The sequence below is a fragment of the Lytechinus variegatus genome, chromosome 9, assembly GCF_018143015.1.
Source record: "Lytechinus variegatus isolate NC3 chromosome 9, Lvar_3.0, whole genome shotgun sequence".
In the NCBI taxonomy this organism is placed as follows: domain Eukaryota; kingdom Metazoa; phylum Echinodermata; class Echinoidea; order Temnopleuroida; family Toxopneustidae; genus Lytechinus; species Lytechinus variegatus.
The window spans coordinates 35,712,873-35,731,970 of record NC_054748.1 but is presented as its reverse complement, the minus strand read 5'-3'; the positions used below and the strand labels follow the sequence as shown (position 1 = coordinate 35,731,970).

At 36.4% G+C, this 19,098-nt stretch overlaps 1 protein-coding gene across 4 annotated transcripts; it reads right to left on the bottom strand.

Annotated features, from left to right (window-relative positions):
- Positions 1-206: 206 nt before the first annotated feature.
- LOC121422109 (THAP domain-containing protein 5-like) lies at positions 207-14,984 on the bottom strand. 4 transcript variants are annotated; one of them, XM_041616939.1, is made up of 6 exons: positions 14,774-14,984; positions 7,878-8,083; positions 4,964-5,104; positions 4,310-4,644; positions 1,103-1,218; positions 207-419 (listed from the first exon to the last, which is right to left on the bottom strand). In XM_041616939.1, the coding sequence occupies exons 2-5, from the start codon at positions 8,034-8,036 to the stop codon at positions 1,215-1,217; spliced, it is 639 nt and encodes a 212-aa protein (XP_041472873.1). In that variant the 5' UTR covers positions 8,037-8,083; positions 14,774-14,984; the 3' UTR covers positions 207-419; positions 1,103-1,214. The 4 variants fall into 4 exon arrangements, with proteins under 4 accessions (XP_041472873.1, XP_041472872.1, XP_041472874.1 ...); XM_041616938.1 differs by lacking the exon at positions 14,774-14,984 and adding an exon at positions 13,373-13,628; XM_041616940.1 differs by lacking the exon at positions 14,774-14,984 and adding an exon at positions 11,479-11,857.
- Positions 14,985-19,098: the final 4,114 nt, after the last annotated feature.

The following is a 19,098-nucleotide window of genomic DNA, read 5'->3' as shown; positions in this document are numbered from 1 at the left end:
AATTTATTTCATTAAATAGATACATAGGAACATCCATTGTGTTCCTGCAAATTTACACTTTAAAAAAGTATTTCTTTATCCTGTAAAAGAATGAATAATTGTCTCAGTTTGTCAAAGATGTTGCGTCATTGGCTTTTGAGTTTCAATTAGATTCATTTCATTATTCATAAGTGTTTTTTTGCTGCTGTTGGTTTTTTTCTGATGTGTTTGTTGAAACTCCAGCTGAAGCTGTGGTTGCTGTTAACGTTCCCGGAGTGTTTGTTGGACACCTTGATGTTGTTGAGGTTGCCAGTGTGGTTTTTGCATCTCCTGCAGAAATTGTTGATGCTGCTGTAGTTGTTGCTGTTGGTCAATGTAGTGTTACATCTCCTGTGTGTTTGCTGCTGTTTTTGCTCCTACTGTGCATGTGATTGAAGTACCTGAAATAGTAATTAATTTATAATGCATATGAGCAAGATACTAAACTTATTCCTAATTTCAATTTCATTGTTAACCCTTAATAGAGTGGGGGGGGGGGGGTGGAGGCACCTCTTGGTACTTTGCAAGATTTATCCAAATGGACAAGATCCTCAGGCACTCCCGGGATGACCTACCAGAATAGCCTCACAGTAAGGTGTATTAACAGGATTTTGTACTCATAACATTCAGTTGATTTTGCATGAACTCAATTCATCAAATGAATGTAAAGGGTCTACCAGTAAAAAAAATTCTGTGAGCTTTTTCGGGTAATCTTTCTGAGTCCTTTTACTCCTTTAATGAAATATTAATAATAAAATACATGATGAAGTGAGTTTGACAGTTATTTGACATGTTGCATCTTATGTGCTAGTGGTGGGGTCAATCATTATAGAAATGCAGAATATACATGTACATGTACCAATTTGGCAAGAGAAAGCAAGTCACATTATCGACCAATGATTGATATTGGTTTGTTACTTTTGCAGCTGAAAAAAAAATCATCAACACCTCAAACTAAGAGTTTAATTCTAAAATTTGGATTCCTGACAAAGAGCAAATCAAGAAGACAAAAATCATTCAAATTGTTATTATGACTTACTTTCTATGCCAAAATGAATCAGAATTATAAATAAGTTTAACTTACGTTTAAATCACATTTCTAGGCTCTTTATCTGGCTCTTCAAACCCTTCAGTTGTTGATTCTGGCATGACTTTCTGATACTATTTTGTGTCCTTCTGGAACTGTCGACAAAACCTCACCTGAAGGAATAAATTAAAATTTTCAAAAAATGTTTGGCACTATAATTTTTTTTCTCACATGAATACATTACATGTATATCAAAAGAAAAGAAAAGGAAACTTCATTTGACTATTAGGTTTTTGTCAGGGGGGGGGGGTAAAGGGGTCAAGATGGGTCAATATGATGAACAAAAATGCAATAGTAAATGATTTTCATACAGATCGAGCATACTGATCTTATGATTTTCATTACAGATCGAGCATACTGATCTTAAACAAATAGGAGTAATGCCGAAAATTTGTTAAACAAATTATAGAAATGCAATAGTAAGTAATACATAAGGATCAATCTCTGGTTGAAAAACGTCACTTCATGCAATTATTCCTCATAATTCATCTTGCACACACATATACACATAGTGAGGATGGGTGAGAGAGAGCGAGCATCGTCATCGTACATGCAAAAAGTATTAAATCCATCACTGATGTATAGATGGGGGCCATGCCCCCCAGTCAGACTGCAGGTCCCAAGAGAGTGGCTTCTTTCATCCAAATGATATTCATGACTTGAGATGTTTTGTATATTTAATGAGCTTGACGCGGACCATAACACCTTTTCATTCGGTCATTGCTGCTCTAACTGTGCATCGAATTTCATGAATTTGGTACCATTGTAAAGAAGAAGAATCATTCTTTCATGTCATATGTTTGGATTTATTCAAAGATTTTGTAATATAGGTTCAAAGTTTGATCTAAAATATGCTATAAAATAAATATTTTCACCTGACAAAAGTTGCTATTTTCACACTTTATTTGTGTTTGAGCCCAAATGATTTTTATATCATGATAAAGCTGAATATGTATGCTTTGAAACGATATAGGTTTCAAAATAAGAATTGGTTTAATCGGGTCAAGATCACACTTTTCATTTGCCAAGTACATAAAGCAGTTTGAAAACAAGAATACTGCATTCTGATTGGTCAAATGGACCACCCAGTGGCAAATTCCAACGGTTCCAGTGCCATGGTTCGTAGGAAGGTCACACTTCCCATGTGGTAATCTCCTCAAATACCCTGTGCCTGTTGTTCTGTGAACCTTATCCAGCCAATCAGAACTCTGGATTTCATGCAAGTACAAAATTACAGAAATCTCGTATTGTACCTTAGTGGGAAAAGTGTGATCTTGACCCGATTAAAAGGTGCCGCATATCAAGAGTGGCATTGTGAGAAAGAAAAGAAGTTCAGCTTTATGGTGATATGGATATCCTGGAGGCTCAAAATAAAAAGTTTGCACAATGTGCAAAAGAAAATGGAAGAAGAAAATTAAGTTTTGAGGCACACTTTCAGGCCAGAAATTTACTTATTTAACAAAATATTGTATACAAAATAAATGACCAATATGAAAGAGTAACTTTTACTCTATCTGATAGTGCAATAATATTTAATTTAACTTGAGGTTAAAAAGTAATGCCAGTAGTTGCAGTAAACACTGATTTCATGAGAAAGTCTGGCTTAATTGTCAGTATATCATCGAGGATCTAGATTTGGTAAAGTTACATAAACTGAACTTTGTGAAATCTTGAAATCTACGCTGAAAAATGTTCACACTGAAGATCACCAACACAGATAGGCACACGTGGGACAGTGTATTATTATTGCTGGAATATGAGCTTATTTTGCTTATTTCTCAGCAATTACACAATTTCTTCCAGAATCCTTTGGCACATATTTTTTATTCATACAAACAGACACTTGGGTGGTCATTATATTAGATTCTGTAAAAAGTCATTTTGAGATCGTTACCAATACTGGAATTTCTCTTTAAAACAGGTAAATTCTTAGACTCGAGAAAGAAAATCTCACGAATCACAAGATTTTGCAAGGATTCAGCCACGAGATGATTTGGATGTATCTGGACTTTTTGCTCATTAGCATAGGGACCTGTCTGACTGCATGCGGGGGACGTGATTTGAGGGGACGGTCCCCCCCTAAATTTGTTGTTGATGACTTTTTGCCATTTATTTTCCTAAAGTTGAGAACCTGCTTCAGTCAAAAACCGCCGCCAATGCCCCCCCCCCCAATGTTTAACGACCAAGAAAGAAAAGGAGAAAAAGAAAGAAAGCGAACGAGAAAGGGTGAAATAGAGAGTATTTACTGGATATTATTACGTCAAAATCTTTCCAAATTTTGATTTCTGTATTAAAAAGTTCTAAAATTTTGCACACTCCCTTCGCTCTCTTTGGAGAACTTTTGTTCCATTCGCCATATTTAGCCCTCTCAAAATATTTGGCTCATTACGCCACTGAATTCAATTGTAAGAATTTTATGTTTGCTTAATGTAGACTTAATCTAACCCTAATAAGACTGCCAGGGTATTTTGGAGGCAGGAAAGATGGGCGGAAGGGGAGTGGGGGCCCTCAAGATTGACCGTTAATTGCGCAATTGTGAAGAAATGCAAAATGCCTGCCACAGATGAAAAAATTGTATATTTGATCATTCTAAAATTATTTAGAATTATATATTTTACTAAATCATGCATGAAATTAGAATTTGGCTGGAAATCTATAAACACAGCCCTTGAAGTTTTTGTTCAGACACATAAAAATTAATTGATATCAAATACCTTTCATATGTATTTTTTTCCTTTCTTAAGTATTTCTTTGTTTTTTTTACTTTTTTTATATTGTTGACAAAATTTTCTGATCATAAGCACAATGAAATTAATTGATTTTAATCAGTAAAAATAAACATTAACCGGTATGATACAATTATGAATTCTGGCTAGAAACAGATTTTGCATTGGATTTGTCCATGAAATCACATTTTAGTGCAATTCTGACATGTGTAATTACACAATGCACAATGTTGCATAATTGCAGAACCGGGTACCCAGGTGTCACAAATTTTGTCTGAAAACTCATAAACTTTTTTTAAAAAAGGCTTTATAATGACGCGGCACAATCTTTCACGTTGTGGATTTATCGTGAAAATTTTTGGGCTCCCACCGCCTTTTTAGGGTTAAATCAGATAGCACATCATGATGGGTTTTACTGATATTCATTCTGCAACCCATATTTCAAAGACTATCCATCATATCTGACATTGATTTTTACCTGTGGCAGTATGTTAGTCTCTGCATTTCTACAACTGTGGCCAAATATTCTACTACTAGTTCATTAGATGGGCCCATGGCATTTTTCTTATTGTAGGAGACTGGCAAGCCCTGGCTTTGAAGTTCCTGGTATATCCTTCTCCAGCTGCAATATCTGGTCAGTTGAGGACTTGGGGGCTTTGTGTCAGGAGTGGTCTTGGTAATGGCGGTGGCAATGGTGATGGCAGTGACAGAAGCAGACTTGGTGGTGGTGACTGCAATTGCAGCATTGTTGATGGTGGTATATGCCTCATCACGACCAACATTAGCTCCTGCTGCCATGCTGCTGGTCTCCATCTATTATGTTTTAAATAGAATAAAACATTAAAACAATTGATTATTAACACATCAACTTCAGAACACTAGCATATTGATAATAAAACTTGTAGATTAGCAGTCAAAGCATAAAATGAACTTCCACAGAAGACTACATGTACCTTCTAATAGAATTTCAGACCACCTTGAGGATGTTATGCTCAAAGCAAGGTTTTTATTTGACAACATTGGTCAGAGGGACATGGATTTAAATGTCAGAATACAACTGGTATCATTGGTTGATCAATCATACTGTACAATACCCCATTTAGATATATGTTGCTGTTATCTTCCACTTTACCCCTCTTAGATTTTTGGCATTGAGTAGTAGTCCCAGGGAAGGTGCTGAAGACTTTGGTACAGGTGTCTTTGCAGTATCTGGGAGGTTGCTTGCTGAATCTAAATGACTTTCTTTCGAGGGTTTCCCTGGTTTGTGTGCATTCTGTACGAGAAGAGTGAATAAAAAAAAAACATTAAAAAAAGAAGAAAAATTGAATAAACCGAGATGCAAGAATGAAAAAAATGACTTTAAATTTGTCAAATTAATATTCAATAGTACATTTAGAATAATATTTGTTTAGAAATGAATCCTTTTCAATGGACTTGCAGCAAAATAAACATGTTTAAATATTCATGATGATTTATTAACCCTATCTGGCCCCAAAGGAGGAAGGGGGGGGGGTCTTAAAGGGATGGTCCAGGCTGAAAATATTTATATCTTAATACATAGAGTAGAATCCACTGAGCAATATGCTGAAAATGTCATCAAAATCGGATAACAAATAATAAAGTTATTGAAGTTTAAAGTTTAGCAATATTTTGAGAAAATAGTCATATCATGAATATTCATTAGGTGGGATGATGTCACATCCCCACTTTCCGTTTGGTTCATAAAATCATAATTTTTTCATTATTTCATACATGTGTAAATGATGTGTCTCCATTATGATGAAATAAGTTTCAGCAATTAATATCTAATGTACTAAATCAGTTGTCAATCCAATTTTTCTAGTTCTTGGAGGATAAAATTTAATAAACATAATTTCATATAATAAAATTCAAAAGAACAATTTGAGATGTGACATCATCAGCCCACCTAATGAATATTCATGACGACCGTTTTCACAAACTATTGTTATAAACTATCAAATTCAATAACTTGATTATTTGTCATCTGATTTTGATGAAATTTTCGGCATTTTGCTCAGTGACTTCTACTCTATTTATTAAGCTACATGTATAAATATTTTCAGCCTGGACCATCACTTTAATAAGCCCCCCTCCACATGTTTTGCAATAATTCCACAGTTAGAAACATGTCCTCATATTTTTTTGTTGGTCAAGTCTCGCAGAAGTTTAGGGACCAAGTTTGCGGCATCCGGATACGCAGTAATGCAACAATGTATGAGTTCATGTCGGACCTAGAATTGCTCAAAAACATTATTTTTCTTACAAATCTAATCCAATGGAAATTCTATTTTAAATCATAAATGACAAATGCATCATTATCTTTGTACTTATTGGTTGAAAATTATAAAATCTTTGCTTTGTCTCAAAATATTATATCTATATTTTGATATTAATAGATGCTCTAAGATCTTATCTTTGAAATGGCATTTAAAAAATAAATTCATGCTTGAGCGAACATGGGACGTTTTATACTTTTAGACTTTTGGCTAATCAGCAGACTTATAATATATTCATTATCTTTGCCATAATTTTCGAAAAATGCTGTCAAATTTCACTAATAAATTTATTCATTTACCTGAATTACATTGGTTTTAATTTGAACTTCTTTTACCTTTGAATTTTGCTTCATAAGTAAGAAGAGACTTTCTTGTCAACCCAAGTGAGAAGATTTGCATTTTTAATTGGGAGAATTTGTAATCATTCAAATCCTTTTTATTATGTGAAACAAATTATGTTATGGTACCTTTGATAATAATTATGTGAAACAATTTATGTAATGGTACCTATAAAAGACATGAATCCTATTTTCAAGGGGTCATTGAATCCTTCACCAAGTTTAATTATGTGCTTGACAGGACAAACAAGAAAATATTCATGTCTTTCAATGGCAATGGTGTATTGAGTCAATTTTGAAGGAGCAAGATATGGCAGATCAGGTAAAATGCATTGAAAAGTTGTGAAGCGAGCAAGCAAAAATTTCCAGTTTTTACTAAAATATCAAATTTTGTGATTTTGACATAATATTCAGAATAATATCATATTTCACTTTCTATGTTTTCTGTTATTTTTCTTTCCACTTTTTTCCTTGGTCATAATTTTGTATTGGGAGGGGGGAGCACCCCGAGCCCCCACCCCTCAGTATGCCACTGTTCAAAGGCATCATAACCTTTGCAGAACACAATGAAAGGATTAAAAAAAAAACACGCTCTACCATAATTTGGTTTTAAAAAATGTTCTTGCCTAAGGAAGGAATATTCAAAACTAAAAGAGAACATATTAAAAAGGAACAACACCACAACTATCCAAATAAATAAGTAGATTTGGAAATGAATTTTGACTGCATAATTCGAAAATTATGGCAAAGATAATGAAAAGGTTAAGAGGAATTCTGCTGATAGCAAGAAGTCCGACCATCATATTATGCCATTTTGGCGCAAGCTTCCTTTTTTACCCCAGACAAAACAAAAATTTGTGTTTGCGTAAGCACGAACAAAACCAAATTATTTTAATAGCATTTGAAGGATAAGACTCCATAGCATGTATTGACACCAAAATATTGAGATCATAATTTGAAACAAAAATTTTATAGACTTTTCAAATCTATCCCATTTTTTCATACGCACTGTAGAACTTGGGAACTTATTTAGAGATTTACTTAACTGTACAGCAGAGAATTCTCTATTTATGCATAAAATAATTTATCAAAAATGAATTTTAATAAATTATGAAAAATCAGCAATACACCCTTAGCTTTGCAATTTCAAAGAAGCTCATGCTAATTATGTAGGGCTAAACCAAATTTTTAATTTGTTTGATCATTTAGTAAGCGTTAACTTAAAATACACAGTCCCCTGGTACACAGTATAGGCCGAGGTCCATGGTGACCCTAACGAATAGGATAATTTTCATTTCTCTTTGGCTACTGAGAATGGAATATTCAAAACATTGTTCTGTCAAACCAAAGGTAGATAGATAATACAGAGATTATATTTCTTTAAAACACGTATGATATAGATCTACTGTACCTTCTGATGACGAGGCGGCAAATTAAATGTGGTTGGGACAGCATCCTGTCTTAGACGAATCGTTTGCCCAGTCCTGTCAAAGCAAGCATCTTCAAAATGATCAGAACAGAGTACAGAGCTCTTGGAGGAATTCGATGAAGCTTGCTTCATATTGACCATCCATACTGTGTTACAGTACCAGTTCAGTCCAACGGCTGAATGGGAATCTGCAGCAAATGTAAACACATGTCATGAAATCAATTATATATAATTAAGAAAACTCTAGGCCTACTCAGCAGCGGCCCGTTTATCAACACCTGGACAAGTGAGTCATATTTATCTACCAACCACAGAGTTAGTTCCTATCTTTAGGATTTTTAACAAGAAATAATCCATTAATAACGTTATATTGAGACTATCGGTAGAAAGTACAAGAGATGTAGCCTTAATCACATAATAGCATAATTTTCAAAAAGTTAAATTATGATAAAACTTGCAATTATTGTGATAAATCAGGAAATACATCCAATCAAAAAATAGCAGAGCCAAAACTAGAACTAAAGCTTCGGTCTCTGTTAAAGGGGAATCCAACCCAAATAAAAACTTGTTCTTAGGGGAATAAGAAAAATCAGTCAAGTTGATAGGTGAAAGTTTGAACACTATCTGACAAATAATAAGAAAGTTATTTTTAAAGTTGTGAATATTGGTAATCCCTAGATCCACGAGACTGCAAATTGACCACATATGTGATGTCACAGTGATGTAAGGCAAGGACTACTCTTCCATGTACTCCAATACATAAAATGGCTAATATGTCATTTTTTCAAATGTTTTACTTCAAATTTTTATTTTTCTTTCACATGAGGACATAAAACAATATACTACCAGGGTTATATTTAGATTACTGCCCCAGGGGAAGGGCAGTTAGGAGAAAAACACAAATCCCTGATAATTAAGTACATGGCCTATGGGAAAGTTGTCCTTGCCTCTTGTCATAATTTACTTACCCAGTTGCCACTTTGAAATCTACATAATCATAGGGATTTCAATTTTAAAGCAGCCATAACTTTCTTATTGCTGGTCCGATTTCTTTCAAACTTTCACCATTCTGTTTTATCTAATTTTCTCCTTTCCAACACTATATTTTATGACCAAGGCTGGATTCCCCTTAAGTGTAAAGGCATCTGGCCGAGCGTTGTTGGAGCGGTCGTGGAGCGGAGAGAAAAAAAAATCATCACCGCTCGCTACCGTTTACCATTTTCAAGTTCGATTTGTTTTTTTGTTTTCGATTTTTCCCCCATTTTGAGAGAAAAATTCTACCCTCTTTCCCTATCGCTCCAACAACGCTCGGCCGGTGTGACCATGCCTTTATGTTGGTTGTTCAGCTGAATTTCGTTGGCTTCACTCACCAAATACAGAAAAAGATATAAAAATACTCCTCGAGACAGAGGGCTGCCAGCTGTCTACTAAAGGCAAAACATGCATCAAACATAATTAAACCATGCAGACTTGGGGATTAAAATGCCGAGAAAAATGAAATCATCACTAATTCATTTTGAACATGACTAAAAAACAAGGCAAAAGCAATTTTTGTCTCGCCCACTTATGAAAATAACCAGAAATATTGTGATTTGCGAGGGCACGCAAGAATTATATCGAAACTTCATTGTGAAATTACTGGGATGGAATAACACTTGTCATACCAGCCTTGCACGTAAACTTTAATATTGACCTGAAAATGACCTTTGACCTTACCATGTGACATCCGACTGCAGCATAAGTCTGCAAGTTTGGTTGAAAAGTGACTTACGGTTGCGGAGTTAGGTGTCATAAGAGAGTCTTGCATGTAAACTTTAACCTGTAAATGACCTTTGACCTTTCCATGTGACCTCTGACTGCAGCATAACATGCAGGTCCCCCAAGTCCATCTACCATCCAAGTTTGGTTGAAAAGTGACTTACGGTTGCGGAGTTAGGTGTCATAAGAGAGTCTTGCATGTAAACTTTAACCTGTAAATGACCTTTGACCTTTCCATGTGACCTCCGACTGCAGCATAACATGCACGTCCCCCAAGTCTATCCAACATCCAAGTTTGGTTGAAAAGTGACTTACGGTTGCGGAGTTAGTTTTCATAAGAGAGTCTTGATGTAAACTTTGACGTTGACCTGAAAATGACCTTTGAACTTATCATGTGACCTCCCACTTCAGCGTAACATGTGCAGGTCCCCCAAGTCCATCTACTGTCCATGTTAGGTTGAAAAGCGACTTACGGTTGTGGAGTTAGGTGTCATAAAAGTGTTGCATGTAAACTTTAACGTTGACCTGAAAATAACCTTCGACCTTACCATGTGACCTCTGACTGTAGCATAACATGCAGGTCCCCCAAGTCCATCGACCATCCATGTTTGATTGAAAAGTGACTTATGGTTGCGGAGTTAGGTGTCATAAGAGAGTCTTGCATGTAAACTTTAACCTGTAAATGATATTTTACCTTACCATGTGACCTCTGACTGCAGCATAACATGCACGTCCCCCAAGTCTATCCAACATCCAAGTTTGGTTGAAATGTGACTTACGGTTGCGGAGTTAGGTGTCATAAGAGTCTTGCATGTGAACTGTAACATTGACCTGAAAATGACCTTTGACCTTACCATGTGACCTCTGACTGCAGCTCAACATGCAGGTCACCCAGGTCCATCTACCATCCATGTTTGGTTTAAAAGCGACTTACGGTTGTGGAGTTATGTGTCATTACAGGTTTGTGACGGACGGACAGACGACATTTGGATCCCTTAGTCTCGCCTTCACCTCTGGTGGGCAGGACAAATATGTCATACGGACGTTGAGATATGCCGCGAGAGCTTTTCTCGAAAGGGTGGGTTGAGGAGGAAAGTCAAACAAAACACACCTTTTCGGGACAACCGGGGGAACTTTCCATGAAAGGCTGCATGTGTTTAATATTTTTTCTGAACCAATCGTTTCTATGAAAATTAGTCTTGAAATAACAATATAACAGTAATATAGACACTAGACAGAGGTGCATAGATGGGGGGAGGCTTGGGATGCTCTCCCCCCCCCCAAAAAAAAGGGAAAGAAAAATGAAATATAACATTTTCTGAATATTTTTATGTCAAGCTACAAAATGTGATTTTTTTTAATGAAAAGCTTGCTCGCTCACAACTTCTATTGAATTTTGCCTGATATGACACATCTGACTCCCTCAAAATCTTGGGCTCATTTTGTCTCTGATTATTAGGAGAAAAAGAGAGCTTGCAGTTTTTGTGATTCTGAATAAAAATTTCATATTAATGAAGTAATTCAGGACACAAAATAATTACACAAAGCCATATGGAATTATGAGAAATAGTAAACAAATATATCAGGCTTTGAGAAAGTATAGTTGAATTATTTATCCGAGGTTGGTCTGACAATTACTTCCTGAGGGGCGAAGCCCCGAGGGAAATATAGTAGTTTTGCCAGTCCAACCGAGGATTAATAATTCCCACTATGCTTTCGAATGAAACGCCTGATATATTTGTTTTTTATCCAACTTTTTATAATTTATAACCAAAATCTATGTGATGAGCTTGCAAAGTCCGGTTACTTGAGTTGAATTACCTACTTTTCTCTGAGCCATCGTGCTCAGCAGAACGCAGATCAGTGCCTGTGCCGACACATCGCTGGACTTGCCCGGGAGAGAGAGCGCGCTGGCCGGTGTGCCTGAGAGTTTAGCTAGATCCAGTGTTGTGAAATAATGATGTCAGACCTCGATATACTAGTATCCAAAAATATATCGAGGTATGACGTCAGAGTTGAAATATATTCGGTCACATGATGCTACTTGAACCAATAGTACTATACATGATTTACTCTATGTAGGATATAATGTATTCTATTCTATAGGCGTAAGTATTTGCATAGAAGTGTGATGAAACAAATCAGTGGCGAAGTGAGCCAAAGTTTTGAAGGGGCTAGATATGAATAATTGGGCAGATCTTTTTTTTGTGAGCGAGCAAAAAAAATAAAAATATTTAACTTTATAAATATCAAATGAAAGCATAATATTCAGAAAAAATATATTTCACCATTTTCTTTTCTACTTTCTTGGTCATAATTTATTTTTGTAGGAGAGGAGAGGGGGCAAGCGCCCGAAGACCCCCTCGCCTCATCTGTGCACTGAAGAAATTACTTTGAAACTGACTTTCCTTTGCAAGCTGCTGGATAATCTTTATATAATAGTTACCATGCAAGGACGGCTGCACTGCCGAGACTATTGAAAATAAATACATGAAAATGCGCAAAATTTGTGTTTTCCCTTCTTTCCTTCCGTTTTGTTTCACCTGCATAGGAGAGTAAAATTATATTATAGGCGCTGTTTTTCTGACGGTGGCGGCATCAACACCAAATCTTAACAAAAGGTTGTGTTTTTTAAATGAAAACTTAGAAACCTAGTTCATGAAATTTGGGCATAAGGTTAATCAAGTATTGCTAAACGTCCTGCCTGAGTTTCAGGTCACTCAGTTGTTGTGTGTCCGTACAGGTTGTGTGTCCACACGATCAATGTTAGAAAGTCATTTGAAAAAAGTTAGAAGCGAAGTTTCATCAAATTTTAGTACAAAATGTTGGGAAATATAAAGAACAAAATAGAAGATGATTACAAGTATTGAATTCATATTTTTAGTGTAATCCAAAGACAAAAAGGAAGGCTTCAAAAAGATTGTTTACATTCATAATTCCGAAGCTTCGTTATTCCGAAGGTTTGGATATTCCGGAGGTTCGTTAATCTGAAAGCGAAATAAGGTTCGTTGTTCCGAAGGTCGGACGATCCAAAAATTGAAATGACGTTCGTTGTTCCAAAGGTTCGTTAATCCGAAAAGGAATAATGAGAGTCATAATTCCGAAGGTTCGTTAGTCCGAAAAAAATGAGGTTCGTTGTTCATTTAGTTTTTTCGGATTAACGAACCTCATTTCGTTTTCGGATTAACGAACCTCATTTCGTTTTCGGACTAACGAACCTTCGGAATTATCACTCATTATTCCTTTTCGGATTAACGAACCTTCGGAATTACGCCACAAATGTTCGGATTAACGAACCCTTTTTCGATTTAACGAACATTGTGGTTCAGGCAATAATGAATTCACGTGTTTTGGAATTACGAACCTTCTGAATTACGAAGTGTAACCAAAAGATAACATGTCCGGACACTGGACCCCCTCCTATATTAGTTTTGTTTTTAAAGATCGTGATGTTCCATGAGTTTTATATTTCCCCATAAAATCCCACCTTTGTCACTCGGAATATCAGATCGACTTAACGGACACGATGTTCAGCCAGATGGAGCGTATAGTAGTGGTGGTGAAGTGGAGCCGGCACAAACATCGCTCAAAGTAACTAAACTTGTACTAGTAATGAGTGGGGCTAGGACCTAGGCCAAACATACTTAGGCTACCACAACAGGCGATAGGCTTTCTTACCCCTCCAAAGATAACTTCTTAAATTGGAGTTAAAATTTTACCTTCTAGGGTGACCTTTTCTTGGACTTGCCCTATACCCTGTACCATGAACCGTTTTGGCAGTGGATATCTAAGTCAGTGGGTCGCGCATGGGATCTCATTCTCACTTCTGGTGTCCATACCACATGATTTTTCTGTGCGCGGTGGCGCATCTTTGGGCCCGAGCCGAGATAGGCCTCGACTCTAACATTAGAGTCTACGGACAAGCCCAACTCATAGTCAAGGGTTCATTACATGCAGAAACAGATCTAGAGGGGGGGTTGCAACCCCCCCCCCAAAAAAAAAAAAATCTGGGGACCATTTTTTTTAAATCTTATCTTTTTTAAAAAACTTGTAATTTTATTTTATTCTATTTCTATGTCTTCATTTAATTTATTATTATTATTTATTTGGGGGGAGGGTTGGGCGAACAAATGTCACATAGTCCTTTTTGCCCCCCCATCAGCTTTTTTGAGGACACGGGCCACCGCGGAAGTGACAATCTAGGCCAGGGTTGCCGATTCTCATCCCCAAACAAAAATCCCCCCATTAAAAAAAAAAAAATGGGGGATTGCAACTTAATTTTACAAATTTTCATGGGGGTTAATTTGGCAACGACCTCTATATCAAAAATAGTGGTGTTTTAGATGCAAGGAAACGCCATTTTCACACACAGATTTTCAAAAATTTTCCCTACGTGGGAGGGGGGACACCCCCCAAACACCCTCGCTTGCTCCGCTCGGTTGGACTCGGTCGCTACGCTCCCTCACATACCACCCCAACCCCCCCTTTATAAAAGCTGGATCCGCCCCTGACATGCCACAGCGCACAGAAAAACCAAGCCATTACTTAGAAGTGGTGTGTTTAATGCCTTATGGACGTGGACATCACTTGCAGAAGTGGGATCGCAGCAAGCCAGCATGCGCGACCCACTAACTCATTAACTGTCAATTCGAAATCCACTGCCAAACATGGTTCAATGGTTTAATTTACCAGTATTAATACTAACCTCGCAATGCGTGTGGGTGCCCAAGCTAAAGCTGTTTTTAATAATCTAAAAATAAAATCACGTCAATCACTGACTCAGACAGTCAATAATTATATAAAATTTGTCATCCAATGAAGTTTCCAATTTCAACATGCATTTTGCTCTGAGTCAGTCTGAGTATGAATTTTACACCATTAATCAAAATCTAGGCCTAAATATCAGCCTGTATAATTCATTACCATTTTAGGTGTGCACAAAAGACCAATCCCCCCTGGCCTGGCATGGGCATGGTCGACTACAGTAGGACCCTACACAAACTTGAATACACGGGACTATAAATTGCACAGCTTCTTGCAAATGCAAGTTTGGCAACGACTAACGAATTCCCATTTTGTTTTCAACGTAATTTTGAAGTCGAAAACATAGCTAAACTTACGAATGCAATGTCCGTCCACATTCTACCAATTAGAGAAGTTGTTTGCAGCTCTCGTTGACATGAATAACGTGCAAGCTAAACAAGAAAGGTTCACCAACATGCCGACCTGTGAGTGTGACCGTCCCGCGCCCGGATATCGATCGAGCGAAGATATCGGCTTGAGCAAGGTGCAGCCAATCAGCGACGATCTCATATTCCCTGCCAGAAAGAGGAGACAGAATTATTTTACATGGACGGAATTTTTTGTGATGTGACACAAAATCATTTTGTCGACGGAATTTTTTGTGATGTGACACAAAATCATTTCGTTGACGGAATAAATATTTGCATCGCAACGAAATGAATTTCGAGGACACAATTTTATTTCGTCTCGAGGAAATTGATTATAAGTGTGACACAAAATAAATTTTGTATACGAAATCAAACTGCATCATGACGAAATGAATTTCGTTGGAGTGAAACACATATTTTCCTACAGAATTTTCCTTTGGACAATTGGGGTGCTATTTCGTTAGATCAAAATTCATTTCGTGTGTACGAAATAAATTTTGTGGACGAAATTACATTTCGTCTCGACGAAAATTTATTTTGTGTGACAAGAATAATTTTGTATACGAAATAAAACTGCGTCATGACGAAATCATTTTCATACGAACAAAAAAACTTTTGTGTACGGAATGACGTGAATTGGACGGAATTTACCATCGGACATTTGGTGCGCCATTTTGTATGGCACGCCAAATGAAGTTTGTGGACGCAATTACATTTTGTCTAAACGAAATTTATTTTGTGCATTTCGTCGAGACGAAAATGATTTTGTGTGACACAAAATAAATTTTGTGTACGAAATTAGAAAAGCGTCATGACAAAAAGATTTTCGTCTGAATAAAAACACATTTTGTGTACGGAATTGCTTGAATTGCACAGAATATACTGGCGTACACTTGGCACGCCATAGTTCTCCAGCTTTTAACCATTCTAGTCTCTCTCTTTGCTGTCATGGACAGCTTTAAGGTGGCATGGTTTTTGGACTGTATATGTGACTTATGGGACATGTGACTTATGGGACTTAAATCTATGTCCCCCCAGTATAGCTATTTCAAGTCCAATACAGATGCAGCTTGATTTGTTGATGCAAGCATGTACTGTGGTAGATAAAAAAGTCCAATACTTGTCTGCAGGAGTCTATGGCAGCATATGAGGGAAACTTAATGCTCAAAATTGTGACTTATGGGACATCAAACATACGCACCTTGAAATGTATTTTGTGCCTCACAGTTTCACTGCAGCGTGTAAAACAACACAGCTAATGGTAAATTGTTGCTTGGAGGTCACATGGACAGTGGAATTTTTCATCAGCACCCTTTGCTTGCCAGGTGCCAGGGATGGGTGAAAGTTGTACACTTTCTATGAAATCTTAGTACCAAAGTGCAACAGAGTGCACATTGCGTATTTTATGAATGAATAAGGGTATAGTAAATAAAGGTGTGTTTTTGTAAACCTTAAACTGTATACTTATAAACAGTATAAACAAAATTGCTCAGAAAAGAAATTTTTGAAAATGGAAAAATGCAACATTTGGCTGGAATTGACCTTAAGTGTTTATGAATCACTAGACACTTAAAAATAGCAGTAGATAAGTGGACACCTGAAACGTTCAACAATGGGCATTTCATGCTTCATTTGTCTGTTGTTGGAACTTGTATAGATGAGACGCTGTACTTTCTCATTCTATTTTAATACTGTATATATTCCTCCTGTTCTGTAGTTTTTTATTTTTCTCAGGTTCGTCCTGTTCCAACCTATGTAGATAGATAAAGTGGAACATAGATAAACTTGTGGAAATGTTTTGGGAACTTGATATGACACTGAACATGTACTTTCTCATTCTACTGCATATTCCTCCTGTTCTGCAGTTTTGAAGTTCTCAGGTTCTTCATGTTCCAACCTACATGTATGTTTGTTATACAGTTGTTATTCAGATAAAGTCTTTCAACAAACATTATGGCCTGTATTATGAATTTGGGTTAACTTATAAAACTCAGGTTTACAGTTGTGGTTTAAGTATGGGAAGCCAAAAGTATCAAAAACAAATTTTGAGGTGTACGTTTCTTATGTTTACTGTGCTCTTTCCTGATTCATCGATGGTGAAGACAATAATCTATATATACTTCCTAGAAAATTATGAATGATTTGAGAGCCAAATGAGCTGAAATATTATATCTCTACCGTTGGTGATTAATGTAACAATTGGCTTCCCATACTTAAACCGCAAGTTTAAACCTGAGCTTAAGTTAAACCCGACATCAGAATACGGGCCTATGCATACAGTCCTTTGAACATTCCTATGATATCAGTGTGTGAAGTGTGTTTTAAGTGTGTATGGATTGTCTTTAATAGGTTTGTTTGTTTAGAGGAATTTATCTTGATTAGTTTCAAATATCAATCAGGGGAGTGTCATGTGAAGTGCCTTGATGGTGATTTTGCCAAATGGTATTGCCTTCAGCCAATCAGATGAAAGAATTTCAGTGGCTTATAACAGTTTTCAGTGAAAATGTGACATAATGCTGCATGAACTTTCCAAGGATCCCCCTGACTAGTCTGCTGTGCAAACCCTTCACTTGAGTTAAAGGGGAAGTTCACCCTGAAGAAAAATTTGTCGTAAAAATAGTAAAAAATATTGGTGAAGGTTTGAGGCAAATCCGTTAAAGAGTAAGAAAGTTATGAGAGTTCAAAGTTTTGGATTTGTGACGTCATAAACGAGCAGCTGCCCCATGTGTTATGTAATATAAAATGCATGAATTTAAAATTTTGTATGGTTCCTGATGACTTAGTTTTGTTTTCTGTTCATAATCGGGTGTGAAATGATTTGTCTATTGATATACAAAAGGTACAGTGAAAACCATTTTAAATTTTCTGAGAAAAAGACATTTCATTGATTTTTTTACCATTCGCTATGTAGGATTGCTGCTCGCATATGACGTCACAAATCAAATAATTTGAATTCTAATAACTTTTTAATTACTTGATGAAATTTTCTCGAACCTTTGGCAATATTTTTTAAATATTTTTTCTGCTATTTTTACAATAAACTGTTTGTCAGGGTGAATTTTCCCTTTAAGGGTCTAAATTGCAGCCTACACACAGCCTACCTTGTGTACTGAAGGTCCTGTGCTAGTCTTTGCATGGAGACACACTTGTTGATCAGTTTCAATCCGGGTCTGTGCCTGCAGACTAACCCCTAACTAGGATGTACATCTTGGCCTATGTAATACCGAATCCGCATTCATTATTATGAAAAGATGTTAACTTGTTTTCCTTGATTTCCTGAGGTACCTCGTAAATAATTCAGAGCCCTGTCTTTTATGTGGGAAAACCCGCAAGCGGCATTTCATTACTAATTCTAACATTTTATCATAGAGAAAACAATGGGAAATGAATAAAATCTGACATGAAGATATTGCTTTCAAGGATTCCTGCTTAAGGCCTGGTCCCAGTGCACTTGAGGATGCAAAGAGGATGTAAATAAAAAATCTTGCCATCTATTGGAAAACACTATGCATTGGTTGTTAACTCATTGCATAGCTTTTTCATACGCTCTATCCATCGAGCATCCGTTCCCTGTGACTTTTGCCAATTTTGTCTAATCCTGGAGCTCGGATGAAAACGGATGGAGCCATGTCTATTTCTGGAGCTCAGATGAAAACGGATGGAGCCACCCCCAAAATTCGCTCGTCTGTTCGTCCCTTACACGTATGTATGTACGTTTTGTGTCCATAAGGCCACTGGAACCATGCCTTTAAAGGGAAGTTCACCCTGATTAAAAGTTTGCTGTAAGAATACGAGAAAAAATAATAAAAAATATTGGTGAAGGTGTGAGGAAATTCCATTGAAGATTAAGGAAGTTATTAGGTTTGGGATTTGTGATGTCATGAACGAGCAGCTGCCCCATATGTTATGTATAAATATAAAATGCATGAATTTTAATATTTTGATGGTTCGTGATGATTTACTTTTGTTTACTTTTGTAGGAACGGGTGTACAATGGTACATGTATGTCTATTGATATAGTAAATGTACATTGAAAACCATTTTCAATTTTCTGAGAAAATAACATTTCATTGATTTTTTACCATTCGATATTGGAGAGCTGCTTGCATACATGTGACATCACAAATCAAATAATTGACATTCTAATAACTTTTAATTCTTTGATGGAATTTTCTCAACTTTCGGCAATATTTTGTATCATTTTCTTCTGTTATTTATACAATAAATTTTTAGTGAGGGTGAACTTCCCCTTTTAAGATGTAGCACGGACCTTT